Consider the following 26966-nt stretch of genomic DNA (forward strand, 5'->3'; position numbering starts at 1 on the left):
TGCTCACCACCTGACCTATAAAGCGTCAGTGTCTTTTTAACACGCGATTTAAATTATGTTCTTTGGTGAGGGAAGGGAAAGGCAAAAATGATTTAAGCTGAACAAACACTGAGCCCTCATAGGGACCTATTAATCTGTGCTGAGCGTTTGGGTCAAGGGTGAATACTTGTGTGTGACATAAGAAGCATAATTAAAGCAAAAGTCAGACAGCGAGAGCAGCAGTCTGCAATTTAACTGAATTCTGTGGCAAAAAAGTTTATTTCACTTGACAGAAAAAAAACCACAAGAGACTCGAGGAAATTAAAGAGATCTTCACTGCTGTGTTTGAATCATCTTTAATAATCCTGTGACACTTCTTCTGTCAGTGGCATTCTGGGCTCAACAAAACAGTCTGCAGGTTCTGTCACTCAGCACGCAGAGCTTCATGGTGTGCACTTGATTTATCCTCTGTGATGATTGAAAAGCTTCAAAAGCAGGCACACGCTCAGAAAAGAGGATAAATCAAATACTCCGCTTGTAATTTTTGTGCTACAAAAATGTATTCAGCTGCAATTCTACTCAGGTCTGCTGCCTGGTTGAGTAAAGCCTCCACACATCACTCATCCCCAGTCAGACTGGAGCCTTTCAGGGGCGTCTTGTGGGAATGAGCCTTTTGAAATCAAAATTTATAATAAACCATTCTGTTCTGGAAAGGTATCATCCTTTCCTTGCATCCTTTCTTCTCTCTGTTCCCTCCAGCTCATCTGGCTTCCCACGCTGCTAAAAATAACATCTCACACTTATTTTAAGGATCTGGGCCACATATGTGTTTTATAATAGGTTTCAAACAAAATTGTTTGAGCATGGCAGAAGATCAAAATGCATTTTACTGACTTCTTCACAATTGATTTCTTCAAAAGAATTTAATATTTTGAACTATAAAGATACTATTAAGATTTATTATTGTGTCAATTACATTAAAAAACATCTTAACAGAAACATTTTGACATCAAATATATTTTGCATGACGTCCAACCTGCATTGTCAACTTCTTGATCTGCAGTGGTAGCCGTAATGAAACATGAAGGGTAGAGAACTAACCAGAAAAAGCAGTAAGAAGATAAAAAAAAAGATCAAAGACCACAGTGCAGGAAGCGGATATGTAAAGTACAGTTCTTTTGTAGAAAGTTCATAAGAGAGCAGGCAGCTGGACTCCCCACTGGAAACAGCTGCAGCCAAAGATCCATCAGATTGTGAAGAAACCCAAAACAGCTGGTCTACAAATGCAAGTGTCAAAGTGTCACAGTCCAGAGATAGTAGAGAACGGAGTTACTAGTGCAAGCTGCAAACCTCTTATCAGGAAAAAAAAATCTAAGGCATTTAACAAAGCCAGCCTATATCTCCTCCATTTTCACCAAGTATCTTGAGCAAAGGATTTGACAGCTGATAAATTAAAAGTTTTTCAGACCTGTTTTTGCACAATAAACTAAAAGGGCTTGTTTAATAGAATGAATAGATGTGATAAAAGATTGTTTGTCTGTCACATTTATCACATCATCTTTAATCATAATAACCAATCACCCGTTCACTCATGGTGTGAATGGGTGAATGAGGCAGTTGTGTAAAGCACTTTGAGTGCTCAGAGTAGAAAAGCACTGTATAAGAACCAGTCCATTTACCACAAGGTCCCTGTGTTGATTGGTGCGGGTTCGATTCCAGCATCTGAGTTGCAAAGCAGGTGGGATGGTGGTGGCTAACTATACTAGCAGCCATTAAAAATGCAACAATATAGTATTTTCACAAATTTACCTACCCAGGATGTCCCAAAGGTGCTCGATGGGATTCCTATCAGCTGGTCTAACACTGTTAATGTTCAGACGCTTTGTTTTGCTGTATTTATTTGTATGTACTTGCTGCATTTTTAATGCCTCTTTGTATAGCTAATGCACTTCAACAAAAGACATAAAAAGCATTTTTTAAAAAGAAAAACAACAAAGCCACAGGGATGCCAGAGGAAGTGGTGACGGAGTAGTCCCCCGTTACTGCTGGAGTAGACACAGAGCATGAGATGATCACTGCCTACTCATAACACTATTATTCAGACGGATCATGAGAAACAGCCACAATGGTCCCTATCATATTTCATGACATTGACATTACTGTGAGCAGAGTAACAGTGGAGCATCTCACACACACAGTCTTGTGTTACTCAGGGCCGCAGCAGGCTTTCTATCAGCCTGTGTGTCTCAGTGGGCTCCTCCCCTCCCTGGGATCACCCAACACAGCTGAACCCTCACTACCACTTTTCAACACCTTCTAGCTGAATATATTTCTGTCTCCTTCTGTTCATCCCGTCCCTTTGCTTCTTCTGCTCCCGGCCACCATCTGCCATCTCTGTGTGACATGTGGAGCCCCACCAGCCTGCCCTCAACATCCGTCACTCAGCATCCTTGTTCCTCTCCTTTATCTTCTCTTTTTCTTTGCTTCATATCTTGTCCTTTCTATTTTTCATTTCCTTATATTTATTTCCTTTTTTGTTGTTTCCTTGACATTTTCTTCCTGCATTTGACCATTTTAACCTTTCCTTTTTCTTTTTTTTTACTTTCTTCTCTTTACTTTATTATATTTGTTTTCCTCTTCTTTTTCGTTTGCTTCCTTTAATTTTTTCAGATGTTATCTTTTATTCACATTACTTTCCATTCTTTATTTTAATCTAATTTATTTTCTCTTTTTTCCTTTCCTTCCCTCTGCTTTAAATTCAGACATGAAAAACCTCTCTTGGGATTACTGCAGGTTGTTTGTCACTTGCTCATCTCATTCAGCTTGTTGATGACAAACTATAAATAGAGTGTGCGGGACTCAGGCGGCCCTCCACTTTTATATATTAACTTCGCATGGCCTATATAAGCTCTAATGAGGTTGGTTTACACAGTTTCTTCTTGTTGCTTCCCCCACTTTGAGAGCATCAGGGAGCAGATGTGGTGCAGAAAGACCAAACTAGCTTTGCTCTCATATATTTGTCAGTCCCTGAGGACAACTGAATGACTTGTCAGTAGCCAGATCTGCGCTTGTGTTCTCACTGGTGTTAGTTTATATCAGTTTGGGTTGAAGGTTTGGGATTTGGAAAAAATACAAAAAGATTTGGGAAGAATCAGGAGCTGTTATAGTCATATTTGTCATCTTTATTCACGAGATAAAAGTGTAAATAAACCTAATGAAGTTCTTTCACAGCCAAACTTAATATTTACACACTAGAATCCAGTCATATAGGCAGGGAAACAAAAAACAACACAAAACTGTCTGGCATATTGTTTAGATAACAAGTTGAAAGGAAAACAAAAAGTACTCCAAGTGAACTCTTTTTCCTGTGAGATGTAATTAATGTTGTTTACTCTGGAAGTGAGTCAACTTTTATCGCTGAATTCTTTCTACTGACTATGACTTGTTTGAGTGTAATTAACAGCACATATCCTGAGTATACAGGATATTTTTTATTAATTTCATTTGGTAGGGCACTGATCTGGATGCTTCTGTTGTTACAATATAGCCTTCTGTGACATTAAAGAGGTCACCTGATTCTATTAGCACAGCACTGTTGTATGTCATTGTTGTAAGGTAAAACTTTGTCACAGGCTGGACTGCAGACTGTGTGGAGGTTGTGATGTGGACCCAAAAGCAGACAACGCAAAGACTGAACGTAACAAAAAGCGAGCCTTTATTGTGACTGATTCAAAACCAAACGAGAAAATAAACTAGGTAAGAGCTGATCATAAAACCTAAACTGGGAAAACTAAGACATATTTGGATAACTTGAAGACATGGAAACACAAAGGATGGTTAACAGACAGCCTGAAAGAGGACCAATTACAACTCACACCATAAATCTTAAGAGGAAACACACGGGGCGGATAAGCAAGACGGAGACAAGAATACACGGCTTGACACGAGGCTGGGAGGAGGGAATGCACAAGGGTAACAAGAAAGACTGGGGAGACAAAGGGAGGAGACACAAAGAGTGAAATACAGAAAAATTAAGATGACACAAAAGGAGAGGCGAGAGGACAGGACAGGCTGGAAAAAACATACACAAAGACAGACAGGGGAGACATGGAATAAAACACAAGGAGGGAAACATGTAAACAGAAAAGGGGGATCAGGCACATTGACAACAGAAATAGAAGCAAAACCACGACTAAACTCAGTGCTAAATAACAGAAAACTACAACACTTTAACCTCTGGATGTAATGCAGACTAAATCTTTATTAACGTTGCTGCTTTTTTAACTTGATGCTGGTCTTATTTTCATTGCCATTCAGTGTCTTTCCCATTACACACAAACTTTGTTTTCTTAGTTTGTGGACAGAACACAAGTCTGCTCATTGATAGTTTAACCTTTACTCCTGTCTCAGCATTTTAGACAGATTGTTCTTGACTGGCTCACAGTATTTATGGTTAATATTATAAATTAAACACAAAAAAACTACAGCTGTGAAAATATGTATGTGAAAGTATTTCTGTAGGTTGTCTGAAAGTGCGAGTGTAACGTGTATAACAGCAGTCCTGTCACAATGTTCGTCTGTTTCAGGCGTAGGAAATTATTTATACGTCAAACTTTTTAATAATTATGCAATGCAAATTGTTTAAAGCAAACATTATTTAAACAGTCGGCAAAAGTTAACTAAGAATTTTGTCTAAATTCTAAATAATGGAGCTAAATTAAGTTTAAGCACAGTCAGCTTTCTTTTGTTTATCTGCTTCAAATGTTAAAGTAATTTTAATGAAATTTAAATTTAAATGTATGCATTAAAAAAACAAACCTATTTATTTAGAAGGTTATTATTTGAATGCACCCATTTCAGGTCCTTTTGTAAAACTAAAAGCTGTCCTTACACCAGTGAATGAATGCTGTGGTCTTTGTTATTGTCATTTATTTCTGTCTGTAACAGACAGATCCCCCATCCTACTACAACACTTGACACAATTTCACTGTACAGCTGGGTCTTTTACCTCAGCTGTTTTCTGGTTTAGAAAGTAGAATCACATAATCAACAGCTGCATGTTTTAACTATTAGGTAACTATTTGTATACAGTATGTCATTGTCACCACTGCATTTTCTCCCCCTTATTTGGCTCTGAATATCAGGGGCAGTCTTTGCAGAGATGCCCAGAGCACCTCCAGCTCATTCAGGGAGACTAGTTCCCAAACCAAACAAGAGGTATAATCTCTCCAGCATGTCAGGGGTCTGCTCTGTGGACTCTTCCTGGTAGGACATGCCCCTGAATGTCTCACCTGGGTGACGATGAGGGGGCACTTGTCAGATGCTCAGACCACATCAACTAGCTCCTTTCGATGTGGAGCAGGAACAGCTCTACCCTGAGCTCCTCCCAAATGACTGAACTCATCCTCTCGGATGAGGAGGAAGTTCATTTTCACTGCTTGCACCTAAGACCTCATGTGACCATAGGTCATCAATAGCTGTCTGCCACACCACTGACACTCTACCGTTCCTGTCTGTCAGTTTCGGCTCCACTCTCACTTCACTCATGAACAAGACCCAGATAATCCCAAACTCCTCCATTTGGGCCATCAACTCCTCCCAGAGTGGGCAAGCCAGCCTTTTTCAACCACTCTGCAAATCATCCTAGTGCACGCTGGATGTCACCTCTTGATGAGGTCAGAAGAACCACAAGTCTGATCCTGCCAGAGACCATCTGCCACTTTGCTGCAACTGGACATGTATGAACAGAATCAGTGACAAAAGGAGCCCTGGTGAACTCCAACTCTCACCAAAAACAGGTCTGACGTACTGCCAGCAATGAAAACCAAGCTGTCACTATAGATGGACAAGGACCAAATGGCCCATAATAATTGGCTATTCATCTCAATTTAACCCTAACCCCTTCCTGAAGAAGTTGGCCACAATCCCAGTCGATCAATTCAGAGACACTGTCCTCAGCCTCCAAGCGAAGTTACAGAGTGTTAAGTAAGACAGCCCTGCAACATCTAGGACCTTAAGCATAGTTTATGGTCCTGCAAACGCGTCCATCTAACATACATTCACATTTGGACAGGGGGGGAGGTTTTCAGCCACCCTAGACATGCTCCCATGTAGTCTTCCAAAGTACTAAGTGCGTGTTGCTGGAAGCAGATAACCTGTGCATCTGCCAAATGCTACATTCAGGGGCATGTCCTACCAGGAAGAGTCCACAGGGCCTACTTGGTTAAAACAGCAGATTTCAACAGGAATGGGAGGAGGACAAAAGAAATTTCAAAGATCAACATGCTGTTTTAGACCAGCAACTGGTCCACAGGCCGGTTGTACCACATACTTTGCATGACTCAGATGCAGGCAGATGATCCATTCTCCGTCTGCCAGCAGGCTGAGTAATAATACCTCTGCTGGGCCACAAATTCCACTCCAAGGGACTCACTGTGAATTTTTACTGCAGTCCTAAGCTGGATAGGACTACTTTTTCATCTCGATGGCTCTCTTCACCACCAGTGTACATCTGAACCTTCTGGTTCTGGGGTTAATACCATGACATCTTACAGCCACAGTTCTACACGCACTAGCTCAGGCTCCTTCCCACCAGAGAGGTGACCTTCCATGTTCCTAAAGCCAGAGTTGTCAGCTAGGGACTGGAACACCAGCACCTCCTCTCCAAAGCCTTCAGTGCTATGATCGACTGTGCACCAAGTGCTAGCATCAAATGCCTAAAGCACCACCTGCGAGCGGTGAGCCAACAGAAGGGTGGGCCCACGTAATGCTTTGGCCTAAGGCCCAGCCACCAGGGCAGGCTCCAGACTGCCAAATCTACAAACTTGGTCACATCAAGGAACTGAAGCACTAATATTTCTTGAATTGTAGTCACTATGAAGATTTCTTCAGCCACATTTTTAAGTACTGCTGTGGCTTCATAGTGTAGTGGTTTTATACATTTAAACAAATCCCTTGGAGGTTGCAGGAGGAAGAGCATCCAGTGTAAAAATCAGCCAAATTAAATATGCAGACCTACCCACTGTGAAAAATCCTTGTGAATAGGGGAGCGTTTGTTTATTGTGGTTTGGAGGAAGAGTACAGAACATTACTGACATGTTTAGTGTTAAAAAGCAGCTCAACTGTTAGAATATGTTCGTCCTAAGAGACGTTGTGTTAATGCAGCTACAGGTGAAAAAAGCAAGGTGTATTTGACATATGCTCATCTTACTGAGGAAATATTGTTGTATGTTAAAGCTGTATTTTATTGTAGTTGGTACTGCTAAATGTGCTATATTAAAGGCCAAGTTGTATAAATGTATCGTCTGATTTTCTTGTCTAACCATTAAAAATAAATAATGAAAAAAACATAATTTTTATGCAGGAATTCAATCACTCATTTGATCTAAAGCAAACATACTAAACTGTGGTTAACATGAGTGAATTAAGACATTTCTACTCAAAATAATTGAGATAAAATTACCACTTTAATCATTTTCACAAACATTAAGCGTACTAGAAAAAATATATCTGGATTTAGACGATTTTCTGTTGTGCGTGTGAATAAAAATTCCAGCTCAGCTTTTCCATTGTACATGTAAGTCATGCAATATTTTTACCAGTAAATATGTTGTTTTTATTGTCTTCAGCTATGGAGGAGCTGGATGGAGATGAGGTCAGAGTTTCCTCCAGGGGACGCTTTGCTGAGAGAGACATCGTCCAGGTGCACTGTATAAGATATATCCACTCTTATTTGGTGTTTATCAGTATAAAACTATGTAGAATTATTTTTTATCAACTGTCCAGGATAAAACCCGAATCAAAACTCAATCAAATTTATTTAACCTTCTTACCAGCAAAACATTCTAGTGATGTCAACAAATGTATAGATGTTTATGAGAAAAACACTCTTTGCATGTTTGATCTGTCTCGAGTAAACGCGTTTCTGATAAGTTTATTGTCTCATTCACCGGTTTTAAAGTCATATTGTATATACCATGATATTCATTTGTAAATTAAGGTCAGAAAGGAGGATGAGACTGGTGATGATCACTGGCAATTTGTTAGCCAACAATCTCAGCTTTTTCTTTCATTTATGCTCACAATCAGAGCTGTTTGCCTGAATATTAAAGACATTTCCTTTCACTGACATAAGAAAGATCCAAGACCAGAATATTATTATTTATTGTTCAATATGAGCATCATCGACTAGAATAGGATATAGAGTATAAATGGACTGGTTCTTATCTAGTACTTTTCTGCTTACCTGATGCATGAGAGAGTAACTTGAATGCACCCGACATGGGGTTAGTATCTTGCCCAATGATATTTGGCTTGCAGACCAACCTTCTGATTAGTAGATGACCCGCTGTGAGCTCTAACCACCCCCAGTGTAGGACAGGAAATAAGGAAAAACAGAATAGTTTTCCTTTGAGTGCGTTTCAGTTGAAGTGGAAAAAGCCTGTGAGGCATAAGTCGTCAGTAACAACGATGATGACTTACATCCTAGCTCCACACTATCAAAATATATGATTTTTGAAAACTGTTGAAAAAATGTTTATGTCTTGACAACTAGGGCAAAAACCCCAACATTTTCAGATACATGAAAATTTACTTACAGTTTATGATTTACTGTGTGATTTTTGGCAGGTCATTTTTTGTGAATATTTCAATCTTAGAGCAAAAAAATGTTACCAACGATAATCTGAAGCCTCACAGTTTGAGCTTGATGTACTGTTATGTCAATACATCTGCAACATTAAAAGTAATAACTCCTCAACTGTATGAAAGCGTATTAGCAGCACCTTAGATGCTGAAGGAACCTACAAACACCAAATGAACTGAACAGTCACTTTTGCCTCCGATCCAGTTTGTTCCTTTCCGGGACTACATCGACCGGTCAGGGAACCAGGTCCTGAGCATGGCCCGACTGGCTAAGGATGTCCTGGCAGAGATCCCTGACCAGCTGCTGTCATTCATGAAGAGTCGGGGGATTGAACCCCGCCCCCCCCTGCCCGTCACCTCCGACTCCCCCTCAGTGTCCACCACAACTGCAACCAATACGTCTACGACCAAGCACTGCAACCCTCACCCCTGAGAGAAGGACAGCAGGCAGAGTGGAGCAAGCTGTTTGGGCAAAGGGAAGTGTGTGTGTGCATGTGTGTGTGTAGGTGTGTTCTGGGGTTTTCAAGGTTATCTGACAGAAACCAAATCAGTAAACTGAACCTAAGAATTCCTTCTGAAAGCACTGACTACGAGGATTCCTCTGCAAGACATGTACAAGAAGCATAGAGAATAGATTTTTAAATCTTTTTTTATGTTTCTGATTTTTTGTCAACATCTGTCACAAACACTCTCCAGGTATAACACACGATTCTGCACAGACACACGGGCTCCATTCAAATCTATTGTTTCCTTTGTGTGTTGTAATCCACTATGGACGCTTTATTGACCTTTCTTGCAAAGGTGGGAAGTCAAAAGATTCTACTACTGGTCTTGTTCACAGTCTGCCGTAATAGAATAATAAATGCTGTAGCAGCCATCTAAACTGATTTCTATCAGCTGTGAAGAAAGACAGCTCTGAGGGTGATATCCTGTCCTTATTTGCTTATTCTCAGGGTGTTTCAGTGGCTATTAAATCATGTCTTGGTTCTTGCAACTGAGGCCCAAGGAACACTGGCTCTTTTCTTAAAATTATATGCTGTCTATTACTGTAGAAAATGAAACTTTTGTTTTAGTTTACTTTAGCAAAGGCATGGAAATTGCTCTCCTTTTCAAAGACACTGTTAGAAGACAGGGCAAGTTTAAAGTTAAAATCCCCCATGGACATGAAGAGAGTTGCTTGTGAGCACCTCCTGAAAGGAGTAAACATACAAGGGTATGAAACCAGCCATCCCCTGCTCCTCTGCACCTGCAGCCGCTGTACAATTTGAACATATGGAAGGGCAGATCATTTCAGCCCTGGTTAAAAAGTCGAACATAGCCGTGTCTGTGAGCTCTGTCCCCAGTCTTCTTCTAAACTGTAAATCTCCTGGCTGTGGCTGTCATTTGGGATGAATCATGCATGAGGAAGGTGCCTCTGGTTCTGAAACTGTCTACAGCTTGTACCTATTTAAAATGAAAAGGGTTTCCCATTGCAGATTTTACAGGCCAGAAAACTTCAAATGTAGCAAAGAAAATGTGTGGGAAGAGTGGGAAACACCAAGAAGAAGAAGAAATCGAATGTGAGGTTTGGTACTTAGTGCTGCATTGTTCAGTTTGCAAACTTTATCTTCATCATGCATGCCGAATTCTTGTTTTTTTTTCCTTCTCATATCCTGTATTTTTATTTTCCTTGCTTTTGTTGTGTGCATGAATGATTTAAGCAAAAGAGAGCAAGTGCTTGAACAGAAAACCTAAATCTTTCATTGGCAGTCCCAAAGAGCCCAACACACTGCAGCTTACAAGTACACAGACAAAACAAATGCAAGAATAAAGCAGGAAAAACCAGCTGCTGTGTGGCCAAGAAATAGGATAAAATGCAACAAACATTAATCATTATTAAAATATTATTATTCATCAATTCACTTTTCTCATGCCTTTTATGCTCCTGTCTCTGTAAGAGCCCTCTATCCCTGAAATTCAGTCTTCTCACTGGCCATCCTCTGGAAAGTGACGGAAACCACCCAGTGCTTGAGAGCAGTGCTCGAATTTTGTAGGTGTGACCACAGAAAGAAATCTGTGGTGAACTGATGTCAGCTCATTGCAAAAGAAACATTTCCAAGTTCCTTCAAAACTTTGGGAACTGAACTCTGTTGTCTCGGTTAACCCCCCATGTAGCCACCACCATCAGTTTTTGAAGCCGGAAGTGACCATATTTAGATAAGAGGGACAAGTTTTAACTTACCAGCTAATGCTAGCAAGCTAATGCTAGCTAGGTTGAGCAAGGTGCATCGATAACATGAATCAACAAAGACAGCACCGGTTTAGCAGTGACTCAAGCTCCCTGTAGATGACACACCTATTAACCAAATCACTTTAAGTATTTTCAAAAGGTTGAATTAAAAAAAAAGATGTACTACCATAGCTTTTATGAAGCGAATCCTATTCATTCAATCCTGTTTTTTTTCTACTATACTTTTTAATGGTGTCGAGACAGGCATTTGATTGTAAGCCCAACAAGGGACAATTGTTGAAAATTAGCAATAGCTATAAACTTATGTGCGTTACATCTGTTTCATGTTTTGTACTTGGACTATGTTAAACTGCACTGTCCCTTTTAAATAAATAGATTAACATGGCAGACAGTGAGGTTAGACTTGCTTTTGAAGCCAGCCTCAAGTGATTCATGAAACTGCAGTTTTGGCACTTCAGTCCTGGCTTGATTTTGTTAACCCCATTGTTTCTGTTTCCGGTGTGTTTAGTTTGCAGTTCAAAGACAGGCTACACGTGAATGTTGCTAGTAAAAAGGTGCACAGTGCTAGAATTACAAACAAATAGTTTGTTAGGACTTCTGTCCTGAAACTCCAGCATATTGAAGGAAAGAGGATCTGCCACTGCATTAGAAACACTTGATCAAACTTGGTATATCACTAGCTAAGAAGTGGAGAGACGTAATGAGACAAGATGAGGTCAAATTAAATAAGATATAAGAGAAAAGTATTTGATTTTGTGCAGTGTGGGTTCTGTCCAGTAGCATATTTGTATTAGGATGTGTTTTTAATTATTACAATGGATTTCTGTATTTATTGTATATGTTGTAAAATGGCTCCATTTCATTGGTGTTTATTTTGTCCATTTTCATCTATATTCTAACATTTTAGCCTTCTGAGTTTTTGCAACGACACTATTTTTGCTGTTAGGTGGGCTCTTTTTTTGGTACCACTCCATAAAACAAATACTGTGAAGTTTCATCAATTTTCTTTTGTCTCTGACTTTTTTATGTAGGGTTAGCAACAGTTTTAGAATGTTCAACCTGGCTGTGTCACGAAAACAGAAACAATAATAACAACAACGAATGGATTATATGATATTTATCTGGATTACTGAGTATTTGTCACATTGTATCAGAAGGGAAATTGACATGTGGCCTTATTTCTGTCATAATCCTGCAAGTAAGTGTGAGGGAGGACTCTATTTTTATATGACAACACCAGGAAATATGTTATTTTGCATGCTTATATGGCTGTTATGCTGCTAATGATTGTACTATCTGTATTCATATCTGAAAAAGATTTCAGACAACATTCCTCTGTGTGTTTACTTGTGTACTGTGCAGAATCAATCCTTCTATTTCTGACTGCCAGCCTAATAATCCAGCACATAACAGATATATGAAAAGTAGGGTAGATTTGTATCAAACAACGTTTAAAACATGCATGTTTGTGTTATGACTATATGTAAACAAACCCAAAGTCACATAACCTGTTGGATATTTTTGTATGAAGCATGCTGAGCTTTCTACACAGTGTGTACAGGATGAGGTTATTATATACTGCTCACCAGTTCCATTTGTTATGTAGAAGCTGTGTGTAAATATGTTAAAGTGTTGTACAGAATATTTTGTGAAGTCTTCCTTCTTTCCATTTTTTCACTCTGTTCCAAATATTTCTTTTATTTTTGTTTCCACTTGTGTTGGTCAAAGTTTTTAATTTTGTCACTGTTTTCTAGCTTTTGCTTAAAAACCAAATAAAGATATTATTGAAGGCTGAACTGTAATCTTGCTCACTGTTTTACAGTAATTGCTGTGTTAAACTTCACTTACATCGCCTTTGTTTGTTTGTATTTTTAACTCAAAGATAAATTAGACCAACATCTTTTTTTTTCAAGCAATGATGAAAAATTGTTATTATTTATATATTTGTAAAGGGGCCAAATTATTTCAAATTTATGTACATTTTATACTTATAATCTGCATATTGTATCTATTTTCAAATTATTAAACTTTATGTAACTATATTTTGATTAGCCTCTTTTAGTTATCAGCTGAAGACAGAAGAAAAGTAAAGGGGGAGGTGTATTTGGAGTCAGTGAGACAGAAAAAGGGCGGGAGTTTGGAGATGTGAGTAGTGACTTTAAAAAGTAAAGACTATGACTAGTAAAGGGAGAGAGCTGGGTGATATGAAGGAGAGAAGGAAGACAGATATATTGTGTGTGCGGGAGAAGGGAAGTAGAGCCAGGAGCATTGGACGTGGATTCAAACTCTATTACTACAGTGCAGATAGGAAATGAAATGGAGAACGGGGAATCTTGAAGGAGTGCTATGGAGTTGAATGTCAGACAGGATCATGAACTTGAAGCTGGAAACTAATGGGCGGATGTCAGAAATTGTCTAGGAAATCATGAAATCATGAAGAAGAAGTGAGTGAATGCAGTGGCAAGGATTAAATGGAGGAAGTGAAGAAGGAAGAATGCTTTGCAGAGTTTAGTGGTGAGTTAAAACAGGCTCAGGAAGGTAGGGAAGAATATTCAGATGACTGGGAAAGTACAGCTAAAGTGGTGAGAGAAACTGCCCAAAAGCGGCACGTGTTTCCTCTGAGCATAAGAAAGAGGACAAAGAGATGGTGGTGATGCATCATTTGCTAGGCAGAGAGATGAAGTTAGAAAGGATGTGCAGCAGGTTAGAGTGATTAAGCATGGAGACAGAAATATAATAAGAGTGTGCTGAGAATATGGGAGGAGTGCCTTGATGAGTTGATGAATAGAGAAATTGAGAGAGAAGAGGACAAATGTCAGACAGTTAGTGAATTAGGAAGTGCAGAGGATTAGTAACGAAGATTAGAGTGGAAGGGTGCCGATGATATACCTGTGGAGGAATGAAGAAGGCAACGGACTTTAAGCTACGGAAAAAAGTTTTTGAAGCTAAATGCGAAGAAGACAAGTTACAGTAAGTGAGCAGCACTATGGCAAGAGTGAAAGGGAACGTTTACTAGACAGTAGTGAGACCGGCTATGTGTGGTTTGGAGATGGTGAAGGTGAAGCTGGAGGAGGCAGCACTGAGGATGCTAAGATTTTCAGTGGGAGTGACCAGACCAAGAGTATAGAGAAGGACGGCTCAGGTAGAGTGTTTTGGAAAGGTAAATGGTAAATGGCCTGTATTTATATAGCACTTTACTTAGTCCCTATGGACCCCAAAGCGCTTTACACATCCAGTCATCCACACATTCACACACTGGTGATGGCAGCTACATTGTAGCCACAGCCACCCTGGGGCGCACTGACAGAGGCGAGGCTGCCGGACACTGGCGCCACCGGGCCCTCTGACCACCACCAACTGGTCAGAGGGCACCAACTTTGGAGTCATAGTTAGCGAGGCAGGCTCAGATCATCTGGACTTGTGCAAAGAAGAGATAGTGGATATGGAAGAAATAAGAACACAGAGTGGATTTAGGGATGGAGGACACGCAAACAGTTGGTGTGACAGATTAGGATGCTGGGTATAGGGTGAGATGGAGACAAATGATCCACTGTGGCGAACATTAAAGGGAGCAGCTGAAAGAAGGGGAAAAAGATAGCAGTGACTTAACATGCTGTTTTATTTGTACTGTTCATGTTTTTTTAAAGGGAAAATAAACATTATTAGCCCAGTGGATGATTCTCAAATCTTGTCCCTTGATCAGAGTCTACATTACGTTTTAAACGAACATATTAAATGTGGGTTCTCTCCAGGTAGTCCGGCTTCCTCCCACAGTCCAAAGACGTGCAGTTACTGAGGTTAGGTTAAATAGGGATTCTAAATTACCCATAGGTATAAATATGAGTGAGAATGGTTGTCTGTCTCTCTGTATTAGCTCTGCAGCAGACTGGTGACCTGTCCAGTGTGTACCCCTCCTCTCACCCAATGATAGCTGGGATAAGCTCTAACCCCGAGCTAGGGTTGCCAAATCTTTAATTATCAAATAAGAGACACTCTGGTGTGCCAGAAGCACAATCCACAACCAGCTGGGTAGTGTAAATATGCACTATGTGACGGTGCAGGTAACGGTCAATATATGTGACATTTAAGGTAGACTAAGGAACCAATTGAGTACATTCAGTGTTAAAAGAGAAGCTGTGAAGGTCTGAGATCAGCAGCTCTCTGAAAAAACAACTGAGGTAGTGTTTATGCTCCTATATAGTGAAACTGTTATATGGATGATTAATCCCTTTGATTTGATTTTTTGTCTTTAAAAAGCTGCAACTTTCACATCATGTGGTACTTTAGACTTTTTTCATAAGTTAATTTTGGAGTTTCTACAAACAGTGAACATACAGGATGATTTGTCTGTTGTCACTGGGCGGTGCTGAGGTCTGAGGGCAGCTTTCTGTAATAAAAACGAGAACAGAATCATCACAAAACATGAAATGTAAAGTCTATCCCTCAAATCTGAAAGTAAGTTCTGCTCTTACATTTTTTTTTTCAGTTCTACAGTTCTGCCAACAGCTGGCATATGAACTGCTTATTTTAAGAAAAGACAAAAAAAATAGACTAGCACTTTATCCAGTATAATATTTACCTTTGAGTTATTGGTGCTTTTTAAATGTATTTAAATACAGTTTGAAACAGTCGGTGTGGATTTTGAGAGTGGACCTCCTCTCAGCATCCCTGATCTATCTACCATTGCAGAACAGACATATGCAAACCTCTCCCTGATCGCAGCTGCCAGTCAAAGCGGTCATGATGACGTTATACCCCAATTTAACAGCATTATGTTAGTAATTAGAATCAAACTTATGAGAAAGGAGACCACTTGAACACAAATCAGCCTGATGTGAACTACTGATAATGAAATAAACCATGCTAACGTGGAGGAGGCGGGGTTTATGACCAGCCAGACACCAGGGGCCATTTTGGCTTCATTTTGGGGGCGATGTTAGGTCGTCCATGTGTGTCAAAAAACTAAAAGAATATACACAAATTGATCAGAACAGGTCTGTAATGTTTTCTCTTAGGAGAAAAATGTTGTTTTATACTGCTACACTGCCACTTAGTGGAAGAAATACGAACTAAAAACTGTACCAAACTGGAAACGGGAATTTCCCAAGTTTTGGATTCACTTTTCAGTTAAAAATAAATAAATAGTGTAGAATGGTTATCTTAAATGTATTATTGATAATAACCAATCCGCACAAATATCCAATACTACACTATCCACATCACAATTTCACTATGGCATATTCTTGCTGCCTTCAGGTACTCCTCGTGGTTCAAACCATTACATTTAAGGGCAGCAGTATATATTGCACTTTTTGACCCAAAGACATTTGGTTGTCCCTCTGTTAATAGCAGACTGTAAGTTTAGCTATCAGCTGTGGCTTTATTCGTTTTCTTAAATGTAAGGCTTCTGTGCAGAAAACTGAAGAGAAGTTCTATCGACCTTGACAAAGCTTTGGTAGTTGCTAACTACCAAAGCTTGTTGGTTCATCCACCCCTAAGTTGAAATTTCAATACTGCCCCTGAACGCAACACTAGGCCCACTGGAAACCGTGTAGTGGCTCCATGGATCATATCCATTTAGTAGGGCGGGCCTTTTCCCGTGTCGCTGCTACAGGGATACCAAGATGGAAATCCAGGGGCTTTCTGATGCCCAAAACATTCAGTCTCAACATGGCGCCCTACACAGAAGCATTTCGTCTCCACATCGATCGGCAACGGGGTCAATACCTCATTTTATTTCCAGCGAAAATGAAGCGGAAGTGCTGCTGGAGTCGCTTGAGCTACACAGCGACAACAACAACAACACTAGGCCGAGAACATCGCCGTTTCGCCTACTGGCGGAAAATGGCAGCGAGGTGGCTTGTTCGCCTGTCAGCGCACCGCAAACTACGCTTAAAAGCAATTTGCCGGGTAACAGACCGGGCGTGGGATTTCATAACGTGAACCCGGAGAAGGAAAATGAGCTCAGTGCCCTACTAGCTTCACAGGAGTTTGTCAAGACAGCCTGGAAATACGGATTAGAAAGCGGGGATGTTGTAATGCAAATGGCGCTGCCTCTCTTTGAAGGGGAAGAGGAACCGATGCCGCAGCGGCAACCAACGTTTCCAGTTTTACGGCAGCAGCGTGAGGACGGCTCCTGCAAACAGCCCTCAGTAGCCAGCCATAGCGCTGCGGCGCTGGGGAACTTGAGCACGGTAAACCTGGCGGAACAAACCACCCAGGAGTTTTATGTTCTTTTTAATGTCGTTCAAGACGAAGGCAGCGGCGAGACAAGTAAACAGCGCCCGGATGTGCCTGAGGATGGCGATCAAATGAAAGGTAAAAAGCAGTGTTCCAAAGCAAGTCCCTGTGGCCCCATGGAGGCTGGAAACCGCAGTAACGTTGTTTCATGTGAATCTAATGACACTTTGAACTGCCTCGATACACAGGGCTTGAAACCTGAGCATGTTTTCAATTTACTGAACGATAATCCCGCGGCGGGTAACGTTAAACAGACTGCCTACCACCCCACCGTCGAAGACGTTGTTTTGACAAACAAATATGGCGATAGGATTTGTGGCCAGATGTGCACCGAAAGCAGCGAAGGTAAACTGGTCAGGGAGCTCTCGTCGCAGCCTCGCGTTGACGAGAGCAGTACCTTGATTTCAGGGACTGCGGGGATCGTGGAAGCCATGGACACATCGGACTTTGGTACAGATTCAGCGGCGGCGCAGGGCAGTACAACCCCGGTCACGGCCTCCACAAGTCCGCCTGCTAGCGAAACATTTTCCGGAACTATCACGATAAACAACCAAAGCATCATAGTGACTATTGAAAACGGGGTACTAACTCTTGCTGCCCCACCCGAGGGCTATGTACATAAGGAGGATGACATGGTTAGCTTAAAGGAGCACTTAGGAATGAAAGATCATGAAGATATTGTTCTCCTCAACTATGACAGTGGTACTAAATCGATCGGGAAGATCAGCACACTGGCAGTAGCCAGTTCCAGCCATCAGGAAGAGCCCACACCTGGTTTGTCTGTCAGCGACTCAGAGCTGGCTCTGGTGGATGACTGCTCCCTGTCAGAGCTAGGTACTTCACTGGACTCCTGTGCCAAGCAGGAGGCAGGGTCACTATGTGCAGTAACAGAAGCAGATATGGGCCCTCCTCCTCCCGAAGCCGCTGTAGCTGGCTGTGACAATGAAGAGTGTCACTCTGTACCAGTAATCAGGTCCAAGAAAGACACCGTGTCCACCTTTGACTGCCCAGAACCAGGCTGCCCCTCCACATTTGACACACGACAGAAACTCAAGGTTCACCTCCTAAACCATGCTGAGGACCCACGTCCATATCAGTGCACTGTGGAAGGCTGCGGCTGGGCATTTGCCACCTCCTACAAGCTGAAGCGGCATCTCCAGTCCCACAACAAGCAGCGGCCACATACGTGCCAGTTTGAAGGCTGTGGGCGGCGTTTTACCACTGTCTACAACCTCAAGGCTCACGTCAAAGTCCACGAGCAGGATAACGCCTTTGCCTGCGAGGTCTGCAACGAGAGGTTTCGCAGTGCTACCCGGCTCACCAACCATCAGAGGGTCCACTTTGAGCCACAGAGGCCTCACAAATGTGAATTCCCAGGTAACTCATACATCAAACTGTGAATTTTGTGCTTTTATGTAACTATTTGGAATTTCTAGCTTTTTATTCTGCTCTTGGAATTGGCTGATGGGTACTCCACAACATCACTGCTATGATATGAAGCACTTTACCAGAAGGTTTGACGTGTTTTGAGCAACACAGGGCATTTACTTATTCCCTGCTACACATTTCTATTCATTATCTGTGCTAGAATAGCTTTGCATGTCTTGCAGTTCAAAAATATTCCAAATTTATCTGATACTGGGACTCAGTATCAACCTCTGAAACGAGCTGTTTTAACTCCTACCGGTTTTAAACAAACTCTGTGGCTGCCCTAGCTAAACAAACTTAAAGCAGCAGGTGGGTGGGGCCAAAGTTCCCAGATGACCATATTCTGGATCCCTTCAGACATCGTTTATAACCAGTAGTAGAAAAAACAGTTTAAAGGTGAGTGTTAAAAGCAGTCTGAATCCTGAGCTTTTGTCTCACAAGAGTTAAATGTAGATGCACTGATCTATGTTCAGTATGAGGGTACATGATTATAACAGTTTCTGTTTAACAGAATATGATGAAAAAGTATATACATATAAAATGCGCCTTTATGGTACCGTTGGTGTCCTACATGTTTGTCTTTCTATCCTATGCAGGCTGTGAGAAAACCTTCATCACCTTCAGTGCTCTGTTCTCCCACAATCGCACTCACTTCAGAGAAACTGGCCACTTCATGTGCACCTACCCAGGCTGTGACAAGACCTATGATAAGGCCTGTCGTCTCAAGATCCACATGAGGAGTCACACGGGTAAATTGAGATTTAAGGGTCGGTTCAGCTGGGCCTGTTGTTTTCTGTGGTTGCATTTTTTAAAAAGCAGCATGTAGTCTACTAAATTAACTCTGGCTTATTCCTAATACATTTTTGTGAAGCAGTCAGCTGCAGTGCCGCAAATCCAAACACATTAGCTGTGATTGTTCTTCAGAACATTAACACTAATGCAGAGAGTAAAAGTTCTTTCTGAGCTTGGAGTGACAAGTAAACCTGATGCTTTTGTGGGGAATATGTATAGCTGTAAGTTATTTAAAAAGGCCAATAATTGTGTTTTTTGTTTGTTTTTTATGAGCATTGAGTTAAATAGAAATCACAAACATAAGTGTGTATGTTGTCACTTTTAGTTCTTAGAAGGACAAAACCAATCAGCAGCTCTAGCGTTCCGAAAGAAAATCGGCCAAAAAAATCTCGATCCAGCTCACATTAAAAGATTTGTGAAGTGAGGATCCTTGCAGCAGTAGGTGTAGTGTAGCATTAGGAATGAAACTTGTAACTTCCTCTCTCCAGGCGAGAGACCGTTTGTCTGTGACTCCGAGGGCTGCGGCTGGTCTTTTACAAGCATGTCAAAGTTGCTCCGACATAAAAGGTGAGTGCTTATTAATTTATGCTTTGATCATGGTGTAAAATAGTGGACACACTCCATTTGTGTGTAACTTACTGTTAGGAACTCCTGATAAAGTATCTTTCTGCGACTGCAGATGGAAAATAGCTGATAGCTAGATCTGATGCAACGCAGCTTTTCCTTTTGTGTATTTTCTACATGTTCCTAAAGGCAATAAACAGAAACCTGAAGTAATGTTTTATAACATCTAACAAAGTTATCAAAGGAATAAAGGGAGTGAATGTCTACATCGTGCGGTGAGAACAAACCTTGTTAGATAAGCTGACCATGTCAATTTTAGTTTTGTGTTCTTTGCATAAAGGTTTGAACGAACAAGGTTATGAAAATGTGAAGTTTTCTCTGTAAAGGTCATCTAGTTGCGAGTCTTCACTACAGTGTTGATACTCATTTAGTATGTTAGGGTTTTATGTCAAGTTATATAGAATAAAGCTCTATTATAATGTAGGATGTGGCTACCTTTTGATTGACAGGGTGTTGCTTGGTATAACGCTCATCATATGCTTCCTTGGCTCCAAATACCCAAAACAGTCTTAGCAAAATGCCTAAATGGAGCCTTGCGAAAAGCAGCATACACCCTCCTCTTCCGTGCTGTCTGTGGGAATGTTTTGCCACTACAGGAAGTGTGATTGCTGTTACATGCCTGTTTTTGTTTTAGTGAACTTGAGCTTGTCACTGCAGTTCTGTTTTACTGGTGCAGTTTGACTTTGAAAGGCTTTGATTCCTTGTTAAGTTTAGCTTCAGTTTGATGTAACAAAATGTAAATGAAATTCTGTTTTTGTGCTATGACTTTTCTTACTTTGTTTTAAATGTGTGTGTCTATAAGGAAACATGATGATGATCGGCGCTTTGTCTGCTCAGAGGAGGGTTGTGGGAAGTCCTTCACCCGGGCCGAGCACCTCAAAGGACACAGTATTACCCATCTAGGCACGAAGCCTTTTCAGTGCCATGCAGAAGGTACAAACCTTTTATAAAGGAACAACAACAAAACTGTAATAATTTTCCACGAGACAAATGTTCACATTTTCTCCCTGAAATATTTACTTAAGACCAGTGTTTCATGGTGACTGATTTCAGTAACATGTGCCTCCTTTGTGTTTTTCAGGTTGTAATGCCAAGTTTTCAGCACGTAGCAGCCTCTACATCCACTCCAAAAAGCATAAGCAGGACGCCAGCACCCTGAGGACTCGCTGCCCTTTGGCCAACTGCTCCAAACACTTCTCGTCCCGCAGCAGCCTTAAGAGCCACATGCTCAAACATCACCACCTCAGTCCTGGTTAGTAATTGTTCTGCAGACTTAAAGTTCCCCAGCACTGCGAGTCTCGTACTGTCTGTGAACATCTATAAAACACCACCCAACTGTTTTCTGTTTCCATGTGGGGCGATGGATGGAAACCGTTCCTTCTTTCTTGTGTAACAGTTTTAAACTTTTATTCCACTTGCCGTTGTTCCTGAGATGTTCATTTTTAACTTGGGGTTTTTTTTTTTTGTTTTCCTTCCCAGATGTTCTCAGTCAGATAGAGACCACACCAACCCTGACCCCCAGTAATGAGCTCGTTAGTTCCACACCTACCACGGTTGCAGGATCTGGTATTGCTGGGGGCGACCAGCTGACAAACCTGGACCTCAGCTCTCTGTTCTCTTCTGTGCCTGGAGGAACTGCACCCACTACAGGCATTGGAGTGGGAATCCCAGTTGGTGGGGCTACGTCTAATGGCCCGTTCACAATGGACCTCTCCCTGGTCAGCTCTGGCATCCTGACCATCGACCCCTCTTCAGTGGGAACTACACTTGTTACCAGCACTAACACCACAATGGCCAAGGCTGTGGACCCTCTTATATTGGCAGCCAATGCCGACATGACCCCCCACCACAACCTGGAGGGAACGGCAAGTGACGTCCTGCGCCCACAAGGCACCCTTAACCTGGACGATGTGCAGACAGTTACCCCAGAGGCGCTGGGAACCCTCACTGCCCTTACTATGCAGGGTGCTGGTGCCACTGTGGACCCCACTCTGCAGCACCCACTCAGCTCGTCCAGCTCCTTGAGTGTGGAACCCACAGCCTCCCTGGCTGTAGCTCCCGTTGCCGAGCTCCTTGGCTCACCATCTAAGGTGGAGGTGGGTGGCCAAGGAGGTGCTGGGACTCTGTTGGGTTGTGTGGAGGTGCTGGGACCCCAGGAGGGAGGAAAAGTGCTCACTCAGTTTGTCTTTCCTGGTCACAGCAGCAGCTTCAGCCCACAGAAAGATTCGGAGCTCAGTTCTGTGTCACCAAGCAGTTTCCTGGTGAGCATAGATACTCACAGATTCAATAAACCAATCGAAACACAGCTGATACAGAAAATACATTTGCGACTTTCAGGCATACAAGCTTTCCTTTTTATCTCGAACGGTAACCGGTTGGGTAAGGACCCTGCTCACCTTTCTGTAACAAAACCAAAAAAGACTCATAGTTCAATGACATATAAAGGGTCTTCGGATCTTTGCATGAATGTCCTTTTTTATTTGACAAAATGTTTTTCAGTGGTGGCACATATTTAACAAGATTAATCACAGTCAGTAGAGAAAGTAGTCAACAGACAGATGATGAAAGGTGGTGCAAACCTAACATGCTCCCATTTTGCTTGACAGGAGAGTGGGGGCTCGGCTAGGACTGACTACAGAGCCATCCAGCTGGCTAAGAAGAAGAAGCAGAGAGGCCCCTCGGCCTCCTCCGGTAACTTACTTTCTTTAGTTTCATGCTAGCCAAAGCTCCAGTAACTGTTAGACTGACAAGACTTTCCTTTGACTTGTCCAGGGACTTCAAGCTCAGGTCAGAGAAAAGCTAAAGGAACAAAGGCTGCCACAGCTCCAGGACCACTCGCTCCCTCTGGGGCTCGCTATGGTGATGGAGCTGCAGTAGCGAATGGGGGCCTGACTCTCCGTGACCCCATCACCGGTGCCCAGTATGTCCAGATCCACCTGCTGCAGGTGAGATATGACAAGTTGGGGAAGGTGGCAAATCTGCCCTGGTCAGAAAACATAAAGCTGTCTAGACCAAACCGTGATACTTACGATTCAAATAAGCTCATGATTTGGATAACTTGCCACTGCTACTGTCTGGGCACTTGCCTTTGTTTTAATGAGAATTTGTTCCACAGAATTTTAATTCCTTTTCGTGCATTTTTACTGCACAGTGTGAAATTGACCTTTTGTGTACCGTGAAAACATATTAGTTGCTATTTGGGAACTAAGAACACAGTATAAGTGCAGAGCAACATCCCATAAGCTCATTAAAGTGCCAGTTTAACACTGGCTACAGGGAGTTGTTCTGTCTGAGGCTTGTTTTTACCATTTTGTCAAATGTGTGCCATTAACACCAGCTGTATTATTGTTTCCCATTACAATCAAGTACCAACTTATGTGCGTCGGGTCGTTTTATAGCAATTGCCTGTACTCCTGTGACATCATTTGTATGCCACACGAACAAAGGAGGATGACTGGCGATGGTATACCTGCTGCTGTCTGTGGGTTTTTGTCACATTTGGGGACCACCGTGCTGTTTTTGTGCAGCCTTGTCCCTCGTTGCCAGGTTTCAAAACTGGCGGTTTTTGATTTTCATGAAGGAGACACTCATGACATTGAATAGCCAATCAGTGGCATGCAGTCTGATGACGTCACATTTTCAGATCACTTCATGACTAAAAAAAAGTACCTGTTACCAGGTACTATCACCTAATGGAAAACCCTAAAAACCATGTCGAGCCAACCTGTGTAGGCCATAATGGAACAGGGCTATATATGCCAGAAGCTACAAGGACATTGGTGAAAGTGAAACCCAGTTCCTCGGCTCAGTATCAGGAAACACCTGAAGCAAAGGTCTCTGTGTGGCGGCCGAAGTGGAAAAAGTTGAATGATGTAAAATAACTCGAGAAAAGTGTAGAAACATTCTGCACAGACCTCATGAAAGTTGGTGCTGCTAGCACAGCTAATGCTAGCACAGCTAATGCTAGCACAGCTAATGCTAGCCACACCCACACATAAAACACTGTATGTTTAGTTTCAGAGTTCCAAGTGTGAAATCTCCGTTAATCTGATTTCTTTCTCCTGTCTGATCAACTAGTAAATTAGTAAAAAATGAATAGAAACATCCAACTAGGGACTGTTTTTCTTTTCACGTACTTTTGTGCACTGAACAGCACCACTAATGCACAGCGGTTGTTGGAGTGTCTAATCAATGTGTGAACACGCAGGATGACCCAGCCAGTGATGGAGACCTGGCCTTCCAGTTGAGCTCTCAGCCCTCCAGCTCCCACTCTCAGCTCACTGTTGACCTGCCTGTCAACATTTTACAGGTGGGAGTAATCTTTTCTGTCGTTAAAGAGACATTCGACTGCATTTGTGCTTTGACTTTTTGTTATGGAATCGGTTGTTTGTCCTTTGTAATAGCCACAGATTAGTGACACCGTCAGCCTTTAGAGAACTGAGCCGTGATGCTTTTCTCCACAGGAGTCTTCGGTGATTACAGAGGACGACAATGGCTCTGACAACTCCCAGTTCACAGGAAGCACAATCAACCTTCAGGACTTGGAGTGACCACCTATACTGCTGCGGGGTCAGAGGTCAATCAGCAGCTGGCCTCCATCCACAGTTTACATGAGATGATAGATTTCATCAAACAGTTGCCTCACCCTCGAAGGGCTTTTTGGACATGTGCTCCATGGAGTTTGTGGTCATGATTCAGCAGATAATGCACCTTGAGAAGAAGAAAAGAGGATTCTTTGTTGAGAATGTTGCCATATTATTTTAAGTCCAGTTTGTACCAAATTCAAAGCCTGAGAGCACAGTCGTGTCAGAGGCTGCTCCGTCCTCTGTGGGTGTTAACAGTAATGATGTCTGTTCCACAGTGCCACATTGCCACTCACATGCACACACAGTGCGCTGTGTATTCTCCAGTTGCCTTATGAACTCATGCTTCACGCTGTGCACGCCTCCACCGGCAGGTTACCTGCTTTATTTGTTGTTCTTTTCTCTTGTGTTTTCTTAGATTTATTTTTCTATGGCAGCAGTAATTCCATGTTGAAAACATGCCTGTCCATGCATTTGTATACATGAGTAGCTCCCTTCTTATGATGATTTCAGTTTATTTATTAATAGCTACGGGTTTACAGAATGGCAGAGCCAGACGCAGAAGAATTAAAGACTCAAAGCACAATCAGAAGAGCGTGTGAAGTAGCAGTCATTTCACTTTGTTCGGTTAAATGTCACAAAGGGGAGATTAATTTAGTAAGGAAGTATCCCTGTACAGAATGTGTTAAGTCATAGTACTGATGAAGCTGATCATCTCACAGAAGAAACAGAGTTTGGAGCAAGGACCAGTCAGCAGCAGCTCAGTTTTAGAAAAGGCAAAAACAATCAGAGGTTTAAAAATAGAGCGTGAGTAATGGAAGAAGTGCTGTCAATAACAAACTGCAAAGTTTGGTCACATGGGTTTTTGTGCTATCATTTATTTTTAAATGTCCCATTTAGCCAATACAAACAGAGTGGCATATATAACTCCCTCTGTGCAGCTAACATTTAATTACATTTATCTATGTAATCTATTTGAACTACCCAGTTAAACTACGAGTAAATCTAGCTGGGAGCACATCCTTATTTAGATGTGACAGCGTTTCTAGTAGATGGTGGCCGATGTCTTGAGCATGAATTGAGGCTGCCGTTTGGGGAAGGCCTCAGAGGGGACTGGCCACAGATCACCTGTACTAATGAGAAGTGAATTAACTGAGGGAGGGGCATGAGTATGTACTGCTTGTAGGGCCATATGGAGGTGTGGACCCGCTCTTGAAATTCAGATAAATTATCTCAGATTCTTGAAGGTCTGGATAATCTTTGATTTTCTCCTGAAATCAAACCAAGTTAAAGTGGCCTCAAACACCACAGACACATTTAACCACTGACACTGGCAGGAAAAAGGTTTGGGAATTTTACTCACCAAAAAGTGAAGCGCATAATTCCAATAAAAATGTTCAAAAATACTCTAAAATGCAGCAACAGCACAGACGATGAGCAGGTCCAGTTCAGCCAGGACAGGCAAATGTGCAGTTACAGCTTCCCGTGTAGGCACGCACCTAACATAAGGATTGAATAAAGGGGTCACTCACTGTATAGTTTTAAAAGTGAATTCAAATCACATTTTCTTAGCTGGACCCAGCAGTGTCGCCAGGGCTTTAGGGCCTCATGGAAAAAACGAATCACTTTGGCCCGACCACGCCAGGCCTAAATCTATAACACTGGATCAAAATTCTGCTCCGATAAACACATTTTTTGACTTTTTAATTATGATTTTATTAGATTTTTTATATAACACTGATTGGTACCGTACACCAAATACAGTGGATGAAAGTAAAATAGAATTGTTTATAGAACGGTGCAGTATTTTTTACTGCTTCAAGTTTTTGTTATAATGTATATTCAGATGTAACTTAAATAATCCTTTCGATATCAATCTTTAAACAAAGTATATCTAACCAAAATATGTCTCTGTCCTGAGACCTAGTGGAACTCAAATAGTGATGTTGACTAAAAGAACTCAAACACGTTGTTTTCTGTTAGAAATGAACTACTACCACGAACTCACTGCTATTGGCAGAAGGCTGGTTTTTACTGAAGTGAACTGGCTCCATTTTTTACAGCACATTGTTAGGTGATCATCCTGCAACTGTGACATCCCAATAATTTACCTTGATTGGTAAATCCATATTATATCATATGGTGTGTAACTCCTGTCCTCCTCCCTGTTTAGGATTTCTGACTGTAGTAATATTCCCTTCATCCAGCAGAACTATACTGAAGTAAAAATGTATCCTAAACTGTGTCATACAACAAAGGATATTACTAATGAAGACTGGTTATACAGAACCTTGAGCAAATATGGCATCCTGCGTTCTTCATTCAGCGACAACTCAGCAATAAAAAAGTTTTTCTTCCAGCAGTGTGATGTTCAGAGTGCAGCTGTGAGTTCAACAAATTGTTGTTAAAATTATAAATATATCCGGAGGCTATGAATGAAATGGAAA

At 41.6% G+C, this 26966-nt stretch overlaps 2 protein-coding genes across 3 annotated transcripts in view; both read left to right on the forward strand.

Moving 5' to 3' along the window:
- The window catches only part of LOC146631467 (copine-9-like), a 205653-nt gene extending 196598 nt beyond the window's left edge, over positions 1-9055 (forward strand). Inside the window, exons 20-21 of the mRNA XM_085353696.1 lie at positions 7608-7681; positions 8828-9055. Of these exons, the coding sequence (XP_085209822.1) occupies positions 7608-7681; positions 8828-9055 (302 nt within the window). The remainder of the gene's footprint in view (positions 1-7607; positions 7682-8827) is intronic.
- Positions 9056-16476: 7421 nt separating this feature from the next.
- LOC146631468 (zinc finger protein ZXDC) lies at positions 16477-25097 on the forward strand. 2 transcript variants are annotated; one of them, XM_085352969.1, is made up of 10 exons: positions 16477-18469; positions 19117-19269; positions 19801-19879; positions 20739-20869; positions 21018-21188; positions 21416-22197; positions 22543-22627; positions 22709-22881; positions 24144-24245; positions 24400-25097. In XM_085352969.1, exons 1-10 carry the CDS (start codon positions 16477-16479, stop codon positions 24484-24486), a joined length of 3756 nt encoding a protein of 1251 aa, XP_085209095.1. In that variant the 3' UTR covers positions 24487-25097. The 2 variants fall into 2 exon arrangements, with proteins under 2 accessions (XP_085209095.1, XP_085209094.1); XM_085352968.1 differs by lacking the exons at positions 24144-24245; positions 24400-25097 and having other exon boundaries at positions 22709-23166.
- Positions 25098-26966: the final 1869 nt, after the last annotated feature.

This window comes from Diplotaxodon limnothrissa, linkage group LG5 (genome assembly GCF_057381915.1).
Source record: "Diplotaxodon limnothrissa isolate DT_005_m linkage group LG5, D_limnothrissa_male_GT1.1, whole genome shotgun sequence".
Lineage (NCBI taxonomy): Eukaryota > Metazoa > Chordata > Actinopteri > Cichliformes > Cichlidae > Diplotaxodon > Diplotaxodon limnothrissa.

What these genes read in the sequence shown, in the direction of transcription:
- LOC146631468 (XM_085352968.1), top strand. Translation starts at nt 16,477, where the DNA reads ATGGAAATCCAGGGGCTTTCTGATGCCCAAAACATTCAGTCTCAACAT. An exon ending in TCACAAATGTGAATTCCCAG is followed by an intron (nt 18,470 to 19,116) that starts GTAACTCATACA and finishes TATCCTATGCAG; the next exon opens with GCTGTGAGAAAACCTTCATC. An exon ending in ACATCACCACCTCAGTCCTG is followed by an intron (nt 21,189 to 21,415) that starts GTTAGTAATTGT and finishes TTTCCTTCCCAG; the next exon opens with ATGTTCTCAGTCAGATAGAG.